The sequence below is a fragment of the Periophthalmus magnuspinnatus genome, chromosome 4 (assembly GCF_009829125.3).
Source record: "Periophthalmus magnuspinnatus isolate fPerMag1 chromosome 4, fPerMag1.2.pri, whole genome shotgun sequence".
NCBI classification, from domain to species: Eukaryota; Metazoa; Chordata; class Actinopteri; order Gobiiformes; family Gobiidae; genus Periophthalmus; species Periophthalmus magnuspinnatus.
Window position 1 is genome coordinate 10,389,737 of NC_047129.1, and position 18,594 is coordinate 10,408,330.

General features: G+C 38.4%; 1 protein-coding gene across 1 annotated transcript in view; it reads right to left on the bottom strand.

Annotated features, from left to right (window-relative positions):
* LOC117369493 (zinc finger protein GLIS1) overlaps positions 1 to 18,594 on the bottom strand; it is a 57,905-nt gene that overhangs the window by 8,298 nt on the left and 31,013 nt on the right. Inside the window, exons 5-8 of the mRNA XM_055221044.1 lie at positions 10,711 to 10,872; positions 8,305 to 8,415; positions 6,434 to 6,635; positions 459 to 627 (exon numbers count right to left, since the gene is read on the bottom strand). Of these exons, the coding sequence (XP_055077019.1) occupies positions 459 to 627; positions 6,434 to 6,635; positions 8,305 to 8,415; positions 10,711 to 10,872 (644 nt within the window). The remainder of the gene's footprint in view (positions 1 to 458; positions 628 to 6,433; positions 6,636 to 8,304; positions 8,416 to 10,710; positions 10,873 to 18,594) is intronic.

The following is an 18,594-nucleotide window of genomic DNA, read 5'->3' on the forward strand; positions in this document are numbered from 1 at the left end:
ATAAAAATGAAACCAATAAAAATAGTAAGATTGAGTGTTTAATTCATTCAAGTGTAGTTCCCACACAAGTCCTCACTCACTACACAGAACAAGTGTGGCCTTTTTTATTTCTTGGTTGCATAACAGTATGAAGGAGAGTGTATATCATAAAGCAAAGTCATAATATTAATTTATTAGATTCTTCCTGTGTGTGTCAGTCAAAACTATTTACATTTCTGATTATAACTGTAATAAGTCATCTTGTAACACAGAGAGAGGGATTGAGGGAAACAAATGACTTCACCCCTCAACCACTTTTTGGCACCATATTATGTCATAGGCTGTGTTTATATACCACACAACCTTCTTATGGAAAAATGTACGATTTTGCTGGTATTGGACGCTTCATTTAACACATGAAGCTAAATCCTATGCATAATAAAACTTGTATTTTAACAGTGTAAGTGTGCTTTACTGACCCATCTCTTGCGCCCTCCATAGGGGTGAGGGGGGACAGGTGCGGGCTGCCCATGTCCCGGTCCAGTCTGTGGCGTTGTGGCAGTTCTGGGCCAGAGGGTGCAGAGGGGGACAGGAGCTCTGCTGGGGCACTGATTGGATGATGGGGGTTGCTGGAGCCAGAGTACATGCCTGAAAGACAAACAAAGCTAATTTAGTAAACGTGTCGGACAAACTTCAGGGGCCTGCACTGTGTTGTTTCTTTGAGCAAATTAAAAGTCATTTCAAGGCAGCGGGATTTTGTTTTGACATCCTTCATCCAATCAGAGGGCGGTGCAAAGTGAAATGTTCTGTGTTTGCGCTGGTTGTAATTTAGGGTACATTGTTTGTACTGCCATGGGGATTGGCCTCGGTTGTCCTTACAGCTGTTTGTTCTTATTACGCTATAATGAAGTAAAATGTTACATATGTTTCAGCAGTGACTTTGAACAGTGGAGCATTTAGGAGCAATAAGGTTAGTGGATGGCCTCTGTGTGTGTGCTGTGCCTTTGGTTATAAAAGATGCAGTGGGCATAAGAAACATCTGTGCTCTGCATTGTCATTGAGCTCCTCAGAACTGAACGCTGATAAAACAAAAAGTAATTGATTGAAACAGTTGTATGATTTTCATGAATTTTAGCTTAGACTGAAGAGGGAAGACATAATTCAGCAGAAGATGCATGCGTATGTAGAAAACACTTCATCAGGATAATGGTTGTTGTGACCACAAATACACAAAATAACATTTGTAATAATACACTGGTAAGATTTTCCATCCTTTAAATCCATTTCTTTGGTACATATTACTTTTCCAGACTTGTATCGCTCTCTACGCTAACTTTTGACAATGAGTTGCGTTGATAAAATTCAAAATGACTTATCTGCATAAGAAAATATCTGTTACTATTCAGATATCAATGTTGTTATTTAAACATATTTTAGCTTTTAGTTTGTTTTTAATTCAAAGAGCAAAAACAGAACCCCTATTAGGAGGTTTTGAACAGAACAATTTATCAATATCCCATTTTCAGCTGATTTCTTTCCCAGGAAAGCTGACTGTCTGCTGGAGTTACCAAGCCGATGAGACAGGAGCAGATGAAAGGACCTAGAGAGGACCAGTGCTCCTGCTTCTGCAGCTGTTCTCCAGTGGATGTATGCCAAAGCCCAGTCTGACAGCACTCTCAAATAGTTACAAGCTTGATTCATTACCCGCAAATCATCAATCACAGCCTTAAATGTTTTCCCCTTTAGCCCCCAACATCTGCAACCAAACCAGGAAAACACTCGACAAATAATGGCCGTGATTGCTCCAATTTCATCCTCGAAACAGGAAAATGGGATAGTAGTAAGGAATATGCGTGCAGATTGGCTCAGGTATGGTTCTGTAGCTTGAGAAGTTGTACCACTGTCTAGGGCAGGAAAATATAAGGAAACTCACTAAGGGCTGACATTTTTTAAAAGGCTCACTATGTACACTTTTCTGGTCGACGGTCTGCCATCACAAAATGCTTTTGCTTTGTCTGGAATGTTCCACAGTATGGAATTAAACTCATCTATGTTCATGTGAGACAAGCAGATGAGGCCAAGTTATAGATCAGATCTACTGGTCAGAGTGCATGATTTTCAAGGTATTTATCATAAAAAAATTATACTGCATGTTTGATGCGATTAAGATGAATGTATTTCATATTCAATAGTGTGGAACATTCCAGGTAAAGCAACAGCATCTTCATGGGGACCAGCCCTAGAAAAGTTACATAGTGCACCTTTAAAGACATGTGTTGCAATAAAAGTGGTTACAATGAGTATTTGTTTAATGAGGTTGTTCTAATTTTATAAGCCCCACCTTTTTCATGTGTAAAGGGTGATTTCCCTTGGATGCTGTGATTTGGCTCAGGTACCAGTCTTGCTGAGTTCACGTAGTGGAGGAATTCGGAGCACTCAGCATATCAGAAGGCACACATAAACATGTACACTGTGATAGGTTCTTCCTCTTGTTAATTGGGAAACACTCTAATAATGGTCTATAAAACAGAGAGGGGTTTCTCATAAGTCTCACAAACAGAAAAACAACTCTGCCTGGAAGTATGACTCACTTTGTACGAAGTGTTAATAATGGGACACTTGCCCAGTGCACCCCACCTCTTCCGTGCATCCTATTGGCTCTAATACAAAGCCAGATTCATGCAAATGGAGGAGCCCAAATGCCAACCTACAGCTTTTGAATAACTTTGCCTCCTTAAACACTTTTCTTTAGAGAGCCAAGGCTTTGAAACCATTAACAATAAAAGAGCGAGTAGAATCCACTCAGAAACAGAGTAAAAGACTGTGAGATCAAGAGTGGTATTCTGCAGACAAGGCCTGCATTCAGCATTAGTGATGGTTGTCATTTCTAAAAACAATAACTGAGAACAAGCAAAAGTGTGGCAAAACCCAATCTATCACTACTTAAACATGATTTAAAAGTCATCGCACCTAGCCCAGTCTCAAAATAAGAACTGTTTTAATTTTTGGATATGATTTAAATAAACATGACTGCTTCTCCTTGCATCAACACAAATATTTTATTGATTTTTATTAAACATCACATATTATGCATTCTTGTGGCTTTAATTTTCTTACATGATTTTGGTCACTTTCAGTATTTCACAATAATCTCTACATACACCCCCAATTAGGTATTTAGGCATTGGAGCTCTCTCTGCTGTCAGTCACAGGAAAGAACAATCAGAAAATAAACAAATTAACTGCTTAAGTAACGTGAATGCTATGCTAACTGAGCCATATGTTAGTTGTGAACACAGTTTCTCTATAGAACAAGTCCAGTGATGGTTTATGGACTTAAAACTGCTCAGATGAAGGTTTATGGACTTAAAACTGCTCAGATGAAGGTTTATGGACTTAAAACTGCTCAGATGAAGTCCAGATTTTTACCTGTGATGCAACAATCCAGTCAAAATGCAAACAGACCATTTTTGAGTGCTCAGAAAAGATGAATTTGAATTAATGGTATGCATTTTATGATGGAACAAGGTTAACAGCAATGTCAAATATGTGTCATTTAAGTTAAAAAGATTTCTGGTTCTTGGTACCACTAAAACCACTTTGCAAAACTCAAGATTCAGGCCGGAGACAATGGGTAAGTAAAGCCAGCTCAGCCAAATGTCATCCTTATCTCATTACCCTTAAAACTGTCTGAATGCAAACACAGAGGATAAAAAAAAATAGAAAGCACAACTGCAACATCTGTGAGACTAGACTTTCACTCAGTCATGGGTGCGTGTCATTTCCAGAGACAATAAAAAAACCTTGGGGAGCCGAGCTGAGAACGTAAAAAAACATGTGCGGAAAAGAAGAAAACTACACTGTCCTTTGTCGTTAAAATGGATTCATCATTTGTGTTTATAAACTTTGGCGTTGACGTGGTGACGGTCAAAGTCATCAGTTACTTGAACGGTAGTTAAGAGCCACGCGAGATGAATAAACACAGGGGCTAATGGTTTTCACAGTCGTTAGCTTGACAAGACAAGTTGACAACATGAAATGGCCATAAAATAGAAAGCAAACAAGGTCAAGTATATGGATGTCAGTCACAAGCGGTTCTGAGAATAAATTGTTGTTACAGTTGTACAAGTAAAATGTGTCAAAGTGGTCAAATAAATCACTGCAGGGTTATTTGTTTAGGCCTGACCAAATGTATATACAGTGATTACAATGGGCTAAAAGCACAAATGACTGTCATACATCTCCAGAATTGATGACATGCCTTTTTATTACCACCATAGACTTCAGATGGCTTTACCAGGTGGGCTGGCGGTCTAACCTCAGTAGTGCAGATATTTTCATTATTTTCTGGACCGTGATGTTTTGCGGAGATTCAAGGTCACGCTTCAATTTGACAAATATATGTATTTAACCCTTGTGCCTTGTTGAAAAAAAATTTGTACACTAGGAGAGTTTCAAACAAACTGTGTATTTTGTTTTTTAAACTGTCATGAAATAAATATTGACATATTTTTTTAATAATTTTTTTCATGAAGGGGTTTTCTTCAAAATGACATATTGAGATTATAAATTACAAAATAATAACAATAATTAACCCCTTAGATACCAGTTTTCATCATACATAGCCTACAGAGATTTTGAATAAAACCAATAATTTCATAATACAATTTTTTTTTACTCTGACTATAACCTGTTTGACTGACCTATCAATGTGGTGGGGGGGGTTTCGTTCTTACACTGGGAGTGTTTCATACAAATTGTGGATTTTGTTTTTTAAACCTCCATTAATTTATGAATCATTCATATTTTTAAAAGATAATTTTTTTATGTTTTTTTATTTTCCCTGAAGGGGTTCTCTTTTCATTAACATATTGACTCCATACACTGCCATTAATTAACCCTTTAGATGCCAGTTTATACCCAATACCACATACAACAAATTTGAATTATATGCAATAATAATAAATAATATATATATTTTTATGTTTGCTATTATCAATGGAAAGATTGACTTTGGTATATTTTTTGTTTTTGCATATAGACAATCATATAACATGCATATAACAATCCCCTTTAATTAAAAGCCTAAAAGATTTTTTCCCTTTTGTTTATCTTTTCCTGTCAAAAAATACATGCAATTTGTAACATTCAAGATTTCTTTTTTCACTAAATTACCATATTTTCCAGGAGGCCTTAAATCCTTAGCTCTATTGTTGCTATGTGGCCATATATTGGTGAATACTGTAACTCCATAAAATGAAAAGAAACATTTTCTGATATCCTTGTGTCTGGCTCACCCATATATTTGTTGTATTGGTAAGCTATAAATTTGAACAAAAAGCTTTTGCCCATGCTGATTTCTCCTATAGACTTCCATTATAAATGCATAATTTTATCTCCGCTGTAATTTATGTAGAATTATTTTTTTTTTACTGCATATTGTCTAGCAGCAATAGTCTCAGAATCAGTGAAATTTGAGAGATTTTCAAAATTGTCCTAAATTATTGTCCCTAAATGCATGTTTTTTTGGCCTGAAATCTTAGTTTTTAGGAAATTATTAAAGCTCAAATTTTTCGATCAGAACGTGGAACAGCATGACGATTATTTGAATCTGATTGGTCAAAGCTCCACAACAGTGGAGCAAACTGAAAAATCTAACTTTTGTTACATCCAGTTAGAAGAAAAGCACAGAGATCTTCCCTGTCCAAAAATACTCAAAACTCATACCTACTGCATATTTTTCACAAACAAAATAATCCATATTTACGCTAAAATAGGCTGACATACGTCACCATGTTTGTTTTGGTCTGGTTGGGCTCCTTTGGTTTCTACACAAACCTCAATGCTGCACTGTGATTGGTGCTGCAACCACCTGTCGGGCCGTTTCATACCTGCAGGGGGGGGGCATGCTAACATGGATTCTCGTGAGTTTGTGAACTCAAACATTTTGCGAGAATCCATCCTGTTGTGCAAGGTTATTTGGTTTACTGCAGAAAACCAATAACCAATAAAAAATTTAAATCAAAATAGTTTTAACCTTGATTTGGAAGTGGGGGTCAAATAATGAGATTAGAATGGAAGTCAATGGATACACAAATTTCTGAAATAGCCAGTGTTTACAAAACTTCTCACATCACCAAAATTGATCCAACCAGGATGCAATTCACACGTGTCTAACAACCTGTGAAACACACATGTGTGTGAATTTTAATGGCAATTGAACACACAGCGAAAGTTATCACTAAAAATGAACCCAAGACACATGTATCTTGACTGGAGGATTTTATCTATAGTGCATGTTTTGGCTTCTCTCACACTAAAGGGGTTTATTCAGTGTTTTTTAGAGGTACATGTCAATTGTGTGGCAACAACAGAGAGAAAGGGAAAAAGAATCAGTGACTGTAACATCGTCTATATGAAAGTATGACAACTGTGATTACGTTAGGGTACCCACCAGAGAAGATGTCCTGGCCCAGTACGGGGGAGCGTGTGTCTTTGCCATTGAAGAGGTGCTGAGAGGGGGTGGAGTTTTGGAGGATGTGCTGAGAGGGCGTGGAGCTCTGGAGGTGGTGCTGGGAGGGGGCGGAGCTCTGGAGGTGGTGCATGGACAAACAGTCGCTCAGAACGTCCTGCTCCAGGTGAGGACATGACCGCAGCTGTCAACAACATATAACACAATAAAAACTACAACAAAGACCCTGTGTTCATTCATCAGATGCAGCTGCACTGCCCTCTGAGGCAACAAAAGAATACAACAGTGTTTCAGCCAAAAGTGAGTGCGTATTTTTGTTTTCCTCATTGACCATAACATGATTGTAATGTTAATATGAAACAGTATCTTTGTAAATCAGAATTCATTAGCATTCAGAAGGAACCAGGGACAGAGTAATTCACTCATTTTTGAGTCATGTTTTGGCCTGGAGATCCATAATAACTGCACCAAGTCAGAGCCATGGGAAAATGCTGTTTTCTCAAACCAAACAGTAATAACTATAGACGAGTTTCCTAAGTTCAAAGATAAACAACATGCACCAAACAGAGCAATAGTGATAAAAATGTGATAGTGATGAGGGAAGAGTAGGACATGTCAAAACAGGACATAACTTTAGGAACATATCATAATGTGAACAGACACATAGGTGATGGTGATTACACTGTGCCTGAATTAGACCAGTTACAAAATGAGGAGTGTGCTCCAATGCTTGTGATGATTTGATAAGCCTCAGAATATTCATTCTAACTTTGAACCAACCATCTATTTATGATTATGAATAAAAACATATTCAAATATTCCAAACTGTTCCATGAAATGGATTTCTGACTGTCATTTTGTGGTTGGAAAAATAGTCTGTTTCAAATTCTGCTTATTTTAAGTACTTGCAGAAAAAATGTTTACTTTTTTACATTTGCATCACTTTTAAAAGCACAGAGGCTTTTCAAACGTTAAAATGACTGAAGAGTTCTGTGTAGCACTGCGGTTCACAGCTGGCATAATGTATGATATTATTTAACAGTGAAAGTGTGCATAGGCCTGTGTCCTCAGAGTGCACTGCTACATTTATCACATGTAATTGGGGCCCTGCTTTTTCCCCAAAACGACACTCTAGCAGTTTTCTCTGCTCCAAGAGTGGAGCAAGAGCGTTTGTTTGACATTTGTCCATAACATCTGGCCACTGGAGCATTGTGCATTACAGCTTATTAACAATGCTACACATGTTTCCCTTTACCGCCGAGAGCTCAGGAACACATCATGCAGCGTGCCACTATCCAGCCCCTTCCACAACAATGAGTCCATTCTCTTATATTTACTCTGCTCAGTCAGGAGAGAGAAAGCTGTTGATCAAGAACATACTGTAATGTGGTCACACCAAATCTATCACTGCTTAAACAGTTTTCAAACTCGCCACACCTAACCCACAACTTCCTCAAGTTTTAATAAAATCTTTCTTTTTGGGGGTGGGGTGGGGTGGGGGTGGGTAATCAGTAATGTGATTATTTGAATGTAAAAACACAAAAATGCATTATTGTCCAGGCACAGTGTTTAGGCAGTGAATTTGTGTGCCAAAGTAAGGATAAATGGAGAGTCAGTATGGGGGTACAGCATTATATATGAGTCAGCTTAAGTTTATAATAGCACAGGACAAATTAACTACAGTTCATAAGATTTACAAAAGATAAAGGAGACAGTTCATTACCAAATAAACAGTATCAAAAAGTGCAGTTATCTATAAATACACGGTTATGTTTGACATAAAATAACCATGTGTCATAAAGAATATTATCACTTTATTAAATAACTGATGATGAATGAGTTTCTTTTCTTACCTTCCTACGCACCTGCTGCTCTTTGGCTGAGTGGATCTTCACATGTTTACGTAAAGAGCTGGGGTCTGTGTAGCGCTTGGTGCAGCCAGGGATCTGACATGCATACGGCTTCTGCGAGGAGGAACAAAAACACCTTCATTTATTTACTGAAAAATGACATTATGTATAGTATGTGGAATTATATGAAGACAGGGCAAGAAATCAGTCACAGTATAGAATTTTTGAAATAAGATTTGTTTAAGTCCTACCTTTGAGCTGAAGAAGGGAGAGAAAATGAAGCATAAGATAAGATGAGAAAAAGAGATTAAAAGAAAGTTCAAATTTAAGAACAATTACATTTATGTTATATGGTTTTGTTTACAGTTGGCTCATAGATTTTTTTGGACCATACAGTAGTGTTAAATTGACTCAGACTTTCAGTGTGACCTAGGGCTGCACAATATTTATCGTAAAATAATAATAATAATAATAATAATCAATTTGAGTTGGCACAATGATCAAATCTCAAAGGCAATTATTTGGATTAAGGAATGTCCTCTGCAAAGAACAAAATATCCAGTATTTTTATAAAAAATAAACGTTTAGACCTATACAAACATGTTCTGAAATTCATGGGATTCTTGCATTAGTTTATCAGTTCATTTCTTCTCTCAAATGTTAATGCTCCTGGAATTATTTACAATCTGCAGTTTGAACAGAATCCTTCTTTTTAAACACAAATTGCAAACACAGTATTTGTCATAAAAATTGAAAAACCACGTTTATTTTCCAAAATTGTGCAGCACTAATTTGCACCAACTATATGACAATATAGTGTTGCTATTAGAAGTTTGAGTGCAGTAATTAACACCATCAGTTTACATGTCCAAACCACTGATTTAATTTAATGTGGATTAAAGCTTAAAAGTCTGTTTCCTCATCATCACTGCTCAAGAACTACAGCCTGTAGCTCCTTTTTACTCAAACAACCTTTTCATTTTTGGTAAATACAGGTTTGCCATTAAAGTGTAAAATGATACGCGTCGTTGTTAGCTTTCCCTCCTAACCTCAGCCTCCTCTGTAAATAAACCATTATTATTCCAAGGAGCTCACTGCGCCACTCGTGCCCACCATGTTTGCTTTGTCAGCTTTTGCGCCCAATACAGGCACAACCACGACTTCTGTGTAGAATAAATATCATTAAAGTTTTGAATGTTTTCTCCACAAGTGTTTTGGCAGAGCAGAAAGGAGGCCAGACACACTCAGGGTTTAGACAGTGTTAATGTGAAGTCTTTAGAGTTGGATCGCGGATTAGCTGCAGCATTTGTCCGACTGTGGAAAGTGGGAGGTGCAAAAAAGGTTTGTATTAAACAAACAGAAACAACAAATTTGTTGCTCAAATATGTCTCTTATTTCAATTTCATATATTAATTTTATTATGTTTTTTTATGATGATGTTCCGGTCTAGTAACATAGGACAAAGATGATGACTATCCAATCGCACCACGATAATAGAGTAATATAATTGATTGGTTAAAATGATAACAGAGCTTATAACAAAGTATTGTTAAAAAACTACTATTTTCCTCAATTATCTAACAAAACTATAATGCTATTTTTTTTTTTATCTGTGGACATCATTAAGAGTTTGAGGTGGGTTATGATGTGATGAGTGGAAGATGGCTGACTCAGTCTTTCCTCTGCAGGTCAGAAACAGGCAGTGCTCTGTCCGACCTTCTGTCCGTCTCTGTGCCGAGGCCTGAGTCCAAAAAGTGATGCTTTTATGACCTGTGCTGCATCAAGGCCAAAGCAGAGCGCGCTAACTGACAGACTGACACTGTCAAGGAGTGGAAACAGGCATGAAGACTTGGAACGCAAAAGGAGTGTTATAACAGCCTAGGGCATGTAGTCTGGGCCCAAATTATAAATTTAACAATGTACAATTTGTCAGAAGATAAATTTGAGTATATCAATATCTAGTTTATTCCATTATCATTATTCTTGTGTGTTTTCAGCCACTGTAAAAAAGGTCTGAGCAAGCACATGGCACACACAGACCACCCAGAGCAGAGCTCCTTCAGAGCGATGAACAGTCTGAGGTGAGAGAGGAGACATGAGAGAAGAGAGAGGAGAGGCAAGGCAAGGCAAGGCAAGTTTATTTGTATAGCACAATTCGTACACAAGGTAATTCAAAGTGCTTTACAGAATAAGAAAGACATTAAAATCACACAAATCAAAACATAAATAATCACAAATAATCATCACAAATTTACCATTAAAAGAGAAGAGTGCAGAATAAAAGAGGCGAACAGAGAGGGGAGAGAGGGGACAGGAAAGAGGAGAGAGGAAAGAGGAGAGAGGAAAGAGCAGAGAGGAGAGAGAGGAGAGATACGGGAGAGGAGAGAGAGGAGGAGAAGGGGGTCTGACCGTGTCCAGGTGAGTGCGCTGGTGCTTGGCGCGGTCGCTCGAGTTGCTGAAGGCTTTCTGGCAGCCTGGGTGCTGGCACAGATACGGCTTCTCTCCAGTGTGGCTCCTCAGGTGGATCTTCAGGTTCTCCAGTCTGGAGAACGCCTTGTTACAGCCCTCAAACTGGGGACAAAAGGACAGTCAGACCACAACCCAGAAAAATAAATGGATAAATGAAGGTGCATATGTACAATATTTTATATAATTAATATGAACAAAGACAACTAAATTACTTTTACTTTTTCAATGAGAATGGGAAATGCAATGAGAAACGTTCTTAGCTGTCAGCACAGTGGTACTAAAGAGATGTAACACAGAGCATCATTTAAGGGTTGCGTGGTGCACTGGACTGACAAGTGACAGTCAGTGTGAACAAGGCCCTGTCCGTGCTGCAAAGAACTATCTGATCCCAAGCACTCAGCCAATGAGCACCACAGATTTGTTAACATGTGAATAATAAATGACACCTCTCACATATCCACTCCTGCACTTCTGCAGAAAACACGGCTGATTTGTGGACGAGGTGGACCTCCTGCACAGCTGCTGTGTAAGGAGTCACTAAGTGTATTGGTTTAGACCAGAGTGACACAACAGCACTAAAACTAACATCAAATATGATGCAATTATTATTAGTAACCACTCTATTTAGATCACATTGTCTGCAGCACAACATTTTAAGTTTAAATTAAAATAATCTGAATGGCTACAACAAAAGTATTGGTAGCAACATCTTTATTAAAGTACACCTTGAAATCACTATCTGTCTAATTTATCATTCATCATGTTTAGGAGTGGTTTATACTCATTACTTGGACTTTTTCTACTGTTAAACTGTACTGTAAAAGCAGATGACAGTCGTTGTAATAAACTCTGTCCACAAAGGGTCCCATCACATCCAGAGCCTATTGTCCGATGACCTTTAGTGCGGGCTGCAGCCGGTCGGGTTACGGCGAAGGAGAGAGTGACACCATTCTTCTAATGGGCCTTCAGCTTCACCTGCTCTCACTGCTCATCAGCTCATCCTCCTTCATTGACTCACAGCACAGCCTGGCTTCTATTCACTGTGGCTCCATTTAATATAGAGGAAACCTAAGCCTGTCATGGCAGCGCCGCGTTGTGTGACCAGGCCTCTGTCTGTGAGAGTCTTAATGTGGACAATTATAGGAGCGCACACAGGGCCTGCAGCAGCTTAAACATGTGTATCACAAACCAGCACTACACAATGTAAAGCCTGTGAACACACATTTACACTGAACAGATACTTACACAGCACTAATTTGGGATTCATACTGGGATATACTATAAACAGTATATTTCTTGATTGAAATATGCCAAGAGAATGACTCATAATAATCTTAGTACTGAAGTGTCTGCACAGATTGAGGCCCTTCCTACTCTCTCACCTAATGAACATAACAGTTTGTGTAGCATAGCTCTACTCAACTTGCACAGTGTTGTATCTCATTTTATTATCAGTATTTTGACTTCATTTGTATGTCAATTTTAATCGAAGTGTATTTTGTTATTTGAGTTAAACGGTTAGAGTTAAAAGTACACTATGTAATATTTTTGGTGGGGGGATTCACCAATGGTTTGCCTCCATGGAGATGATTTTGCTTTGTCAAGAATGTTCCACAGTATGGAAATAATCTCATCTATCTTGAATTTATTAAATAACAGGTGTTTTTATTGCTCCAAAATACTTTGAATAGCCTGCATTCTTTATGTGAGAGGGGTCACCTCTCCACAGATGCTGAATAAGTTATTCTTGGACAAAAGCAATGGCTATGCACCGAGCAAGTATTTATTAACATTATTGCACTCATTGGAGGATTTTGTCATTTGTCTAGGAGCCGTGAAAACACACAATGAATACGAGTATAGGAATGTGTAGTGAGAAAAAACACATTCAAGCTTCCATCAATAGACAAACCTTTACTGTGTGGCTTCTGCAAACACTCATGGAAAACAACCTAAAAACTCACACCATGTTATACTGCGGAAATATAATTTTAGTGAGCGCCGCCAATCAAATCATAGTTTGCATTGAAATGAGAGGAACATCGATGGTGGGAAAGCAATGAAAAATCAGAGAAGAGGAGATTGGACACTGACCATTCAAAACAAACACAGCTATTATGGAATCTTATTTAGTACTATGTCCCTGTAGTGTAACTGGACAAATGCGCTTTCACTCCCTTTCTGAAATACAAATTTGATGTGAAATTACACTAAGGGGTCCACAGAGGGAACTGTGTTAATCGTGTAGAGCACATTATTACATTGGACCTGAACTGAAGTATGAGGTTTTCCTGCTCACTGAAAAACCAATAGGCAATGCCATCTAGAGACACGGACATTAACCAGAGGCCTGCTTGAAAAATCTTATGCTACAGAAGGATATTATAGCACGGCCAAGTTTGTGGTCCAAATGACATCTTCTTGGGAGTTCAGTTCATTTGAAAAACACACTTCAACACTTCATTTTAGTTTTGTTAGTGTGTAGTTCATTCACTATTCTGCATGTAATTTAAACTAAATCCTGTTACTATAAATTTAATCAAATTTTTTCAAATGAATAATAATCACTTTTATTTCAGTAAAATAAAAATGATATGGATTTAAATACTTTGATACTATAGCTATTCAAGCAGCACAACATCTTTTCATCAGTAGTCTGTGTAATCCTTCAGTCATCCAGGTATGATCCATAGTAAAAGAAAAATTCAAATCTGTAAACGGGACAAAAAGTTGTAGAAGACATTTCACCCTTCAGACAGATATAAAACAGTGTCCACCAGTGATCTGACCAGAACTGAAGAAGTGGCTTGGACGAGCAGCGAAACACTTTCACTCCAACCACTTTTGTCCAGTTGACAGATTTGAATGTCTTTTCATCAGTACATTTACTGATTGCATTACACATGCATCTGTCTTTCATTTTTGTTCCACAATTTTCATTTGATATTAATTTCATCAGGGAAGTCTCACAGGTATCTGGAATATCTTTTACTAGGGACTCCTGGTCCTATAGTGAACATATAGTACATTTAGTGCTAAGTACCCATAAAAACCTGCAGACACTGATGGAACATGTAAAGTCCACACATCTGAACAAACCCAGGACCTTCTTGCTGTGAGGCGAGAGCCCTGCCACTGCCACACCAGAGTGACACCACCTTAACAGTCAACTAGAAGTAACATGTATGTGATTGCTAAAATGTATACTTTACATGATAGCAAACATACTGACCTCTCTAAAAGTATTCTGGGACAAACAGATAACTGTAGTGGGTCTGTCACCTCACAGGTCTGATCCTGTCTCTGATATTAGCTCTGAAAACAGTTTAGACAGCACTAATCATTTTGATTGCTTTAAACATGTTTAGTTTTCCTCTCATTGAAAGGTAAATCTGCACAGCGCTGACAGTCTTTAGAGGAGGGGTCAGAGCTCTGTAAACATATAGGATCACCACAGGCCTGACATTGCTGAAATCTCCACCAATGATCAGTGCAGACAGATATAGATTTATTAGGTCCACAGTGAACAGTAGAGAGGAGAGAAATGGGAAATGACTCCTGACTGGCAGAGAAAGGCCCAACAGTGTAGCAGTGTGTGTCTCTCTTCACATACAGCGCCTCATTAACAACCTGCAGGAGCTGAGAGAAACCAGCCATGGCCATGCTTACAGAGGGAACTACAGGCATCAATACATCCATATAGACAATATCATGCAAGGTTAATATTTTGTTAATATTTTGCCCCAGGCCCATAGCAAAAAGTCAGGGATTTTTTACAAATATCCATCATTCTTTAGTCCTGTGCAGTAATGTACATAGAGGTTAGTGTAATGATAGTGAGACAAGATTCAGCAGTTAAGTACAATTACAATCACAATTCTCCATGTCGAGAGGGCCTTCATAAAAAAGACTTGTCTGGTGGTTTTCTGTTGAGATTTGTTTTACCAAATACATCCAGACTGTGTCACTGCCAAGTCTAACAGACATGACGAGGAGCGAAGTTTTAGTGGCAAATAAAAACATGTCGAATGAAGTGGCAACACTGAAAGCAGCTTGTATAACTTTATACGTTTATAAAAGGCCTTGAGTTGGTTTATCACATAGTGTCCCTCTCTGCTCTGACCAATGAGGAAAACCACCAACACTTCAGTAACTGAGCTGAGTGGAGCTGCGGATGGAGCCACATGTGCCTTTAATCTGCTTGCCTCCAAATGCCCTGTGGCAACCACAGCAAAGAGCCCAAACCTAAATGGATGAAATTATATCCATATGATTCAAGCAGACAGCTACAGAGAGACAGGTTTCTCATGCGCTTTGTCAGGATACAAAATTAAACACAGCTTGGCTCAAACATTCACATTACATAGTTTACACATATCATTTCCACTGTGGAGTGAAACGCTCTTCACAGCCAAACTCATCTGTCAGGAGCAGGCCTCCATTTGAGTCAGATACAGTGTTGATATTACAGGGGGCAGAGAGACATTCAAAACCATCCCAATTCCCAGATAATTCTCAGTTTCATTAGCATTGAAGTTTACTAAATTTTTACAACGGTCCTATTTTTACCAGTAATTTCTAAAGACATCATCAGCTAGAGTTATCCAGATGTCTGTGTTGTCCAGATGCACATGAACTAGCTGCAGAACAACCCAGCCAATAAATAGCTGGGAGGAAGTACTCATGTAAATGACTAAAGAAATGGATGCAGCAGTAGTTTTGGGGCCAGATTGAAAAGTGTTGATGGTACAACAGGAAGCAGAGCTATGATGACTAAATGAGGCTCTATAATGAGCATGCCCAGCTGCAGCTCTGGAGATGGAGGAGGAAGTGCAGCGATGGAGGAGGCCTGGCACACTGGAGCTCGGAGAACAACGGCACAGTCAGGAGCTACATGGAAGCACTTAACCTGCTCCAGTCAAATGTCAGGCAGCCTGCATCACATTAAAGAGCTAAGATGTGATTTCCTCTGGCTGAGGTAGCCCAGGTTTACACCAGGATGAGGGGGGCAAAACAGGGTCACGTTCATAGAGAGGTGGGTCATCATGACAAGATCAAGGGTTTGACTGGTTACAGACGATCATTGTCACTGCCATTGCACTTTAATTATATCATCAATAACAATTACAAAAATTAAATCATTAAATGATATTACTTATTATTGTTATTATTATTATTATTATTATTATTATTATTAACATTAACATTATTATTCATGTATTTATTTATTTATACAGGGGAAGCCCTTGAGAGCAAGGTTTCATTTGCAAGTGCCCTGTTAATGTAAAGAAATACAAAGATGTTATAAGCAAGAATTAAACAAAACATGTACAATTTAAACAAAAAGTTTCTTCCATTAAAATTCTAAAAGTTTGCATAGGACCAGTCGCACCTGTCCAAAGGTATCCTGGAGCATGTCCACTTGTCACAAGGAAAAAAGTGGAAGGCAGTTTTTTAACATCTGAGTTTACAGTCAGTCTGATGTGCAATTGTGAGTCTGATAGTTCATAACATTTAGTAGCGGCAATAAATGGAGGGAAAGTTTGACACATAGGCCCTTATAAGTCAGCAAAAGACAGTGTGGTTTTCTGCAAACTGGTAGAGATGGCCAACCTTCTGATACAGGGCACAACGGTGAGTGAGATACTTATCATCAGTTATAGAGCACAGGGCATGATAAAGGGAATTCACAGGTTTTAAAGTTGTAGTGGAGGCAATATGTAAATGCTGTCTCAATAATCAAATATGCACATAATGATCGCAAAAATACTTCCTACAATAAAAGGAAAAACAGGACTTCTTATTTTTAAAAAGCCACTTTTGCTCTTTCGTCTTGGTTGGCTATTACACATGAACATTAAAAGAATGTCTGGTGTCTACCCAAATACTTATAGCATCAGTACTTTGTGCGTATAAATATACAATAATCAAAGAATACTGCAATATTTAAATAACTGGAGAAGCATCCAGTTATTTAAATATTGCAGTACCTCGATATATGATGACAAAGTGAAACAGTGAATACAAAATATAACTAATGACCCAGTGTTCGGGCTCCTGCAGCGGGGGTAATAAAAGACAAGTTTGTGCATTTATTTAGTTTTAAATGCTCACTCTGTGTGATGGTGTGTTTATTCTAACTATCCTTTTTACATACAATAGCCAATTAGAGGTCAATAGAGAGCTCCCAGTGCCATGCCCATTAGTAAGTATTAGCATTAATTATAAACCCATTCAAGTAACGTGAACCTGCCCTCCAATAGACAGTCGGCCTGGTTATGCAATGAAAAACCTAAACATGATCTGGCGCCTGTACTGATGTTACTGGCAGTCAATACGGGCTCAGTTTGACGAGGCTCAGAGCTGCGGCATCCTCTGACACCAGCGCTTCAATCTGTCCTGCACCTTTCACTCTCACCTGCCCCCTCCCCCCAGAGGCACTAAGCTCCTCCGCATCCAACACACAATGGGCTCATATACCTCGATGTGGATTTTATATCGCCTCTATTAACAAATGACAGATCCAGTAATGACAGTAACAATTGATTTAAGATTGAACTGCTCTGCTTTATGGTCTTTTTGTTGGACTTAGACAAAAATGTGGTACTAGACCTAAATGGTAATACTTGTCTTTTATATACACTCCGCAGTCAGGGTCTACAGCAATTTCCCTAAGTCCTTTGAAAGTTGTTCATGCAGAAAATAAGTCTTGTTGTTGGAATTTTCTTTGGACTTTTGTGGCTGTCTGATGCAGCAGCTTCTGGTCTGGAGTATTTACTTAGACTAAACTGAATTAAATTCACCACTGAGTCCTTCAAATGTCTTCTGTTTTGTAGCAAAAACATTGGCATTTTGTGTGATTTCTAAGTCCTCTTGAAAGGAGTGATAAAGAGTTGTCTGGCCAACAAAATTGATTGTCTAGTTGAAAATGAAGACAGTTTGTTGGTTCACTCTTCAAGATGAAGAGTATTATACTGTTTCGTTCCAGGGTGATTGAGTAAAAGGACTGCCTTCACAACAGCATGTCAACATAGTCAGTACCTATGACATGCAAGCAAGCAAAAGCATAGACTGGACTGCAAGGGGCTTTTCTGTGTGGGGTTTACATGTTCTGCCTGTGCCTGTGTACACTTCCTCTGGGTCCGCAATCAAAGCAGATTTATTTTTTTACATTACAGGTTTCAAAAAACTCTTGTCATGCACAGATAATGATTCAATACGTTTGAAATTTATACATGCTCCCTACAGAGTTGTTAAGTTAAAAAAAATGTTTTTATTGTTCACATAAAGCAACAATTGACACAGCTGTCTAAAGGCTCATGACTGCGTTAGTGGCAACCCAATAACTCTGACGTGACAACAAATAAACATTGCAAAAGCTTTGGAGTTGCCAAGCCAAATAGCACAATGCCAGAAGCGCTATAGAGTTCAGACAAAAACATGCCAGTAAAATTAAACAATAGGTCACAATGGCATTTGAATCAACACAGGGACTTGAGCAAGGAGCAGGGGAAGAGAGTACATTTACATAAGCCCCTCTGGAGCCCCACCAGACCGCAAAGCCTCATGGGTAAAAAAGAGTACAATGTGGTTTAAGCGTGAGGTGCCAAGGTGCCCCAAGATTTGTCCACTCCAGTCTGTGCCAGGTTTGCACTCTTCCCAGCACTCTGTGGTTCACAAAGTTGAACTTTGACGGTGTCTAATCTACAGGACAGTTGATAATCCCAGTTTATTAATCTCTTTTATTATTAAATAGCAATAGGTCAAATTCAAGTTATTTTCCTCTTCTACATCTATTGGGTTTCACATCAAGGATCCACACGT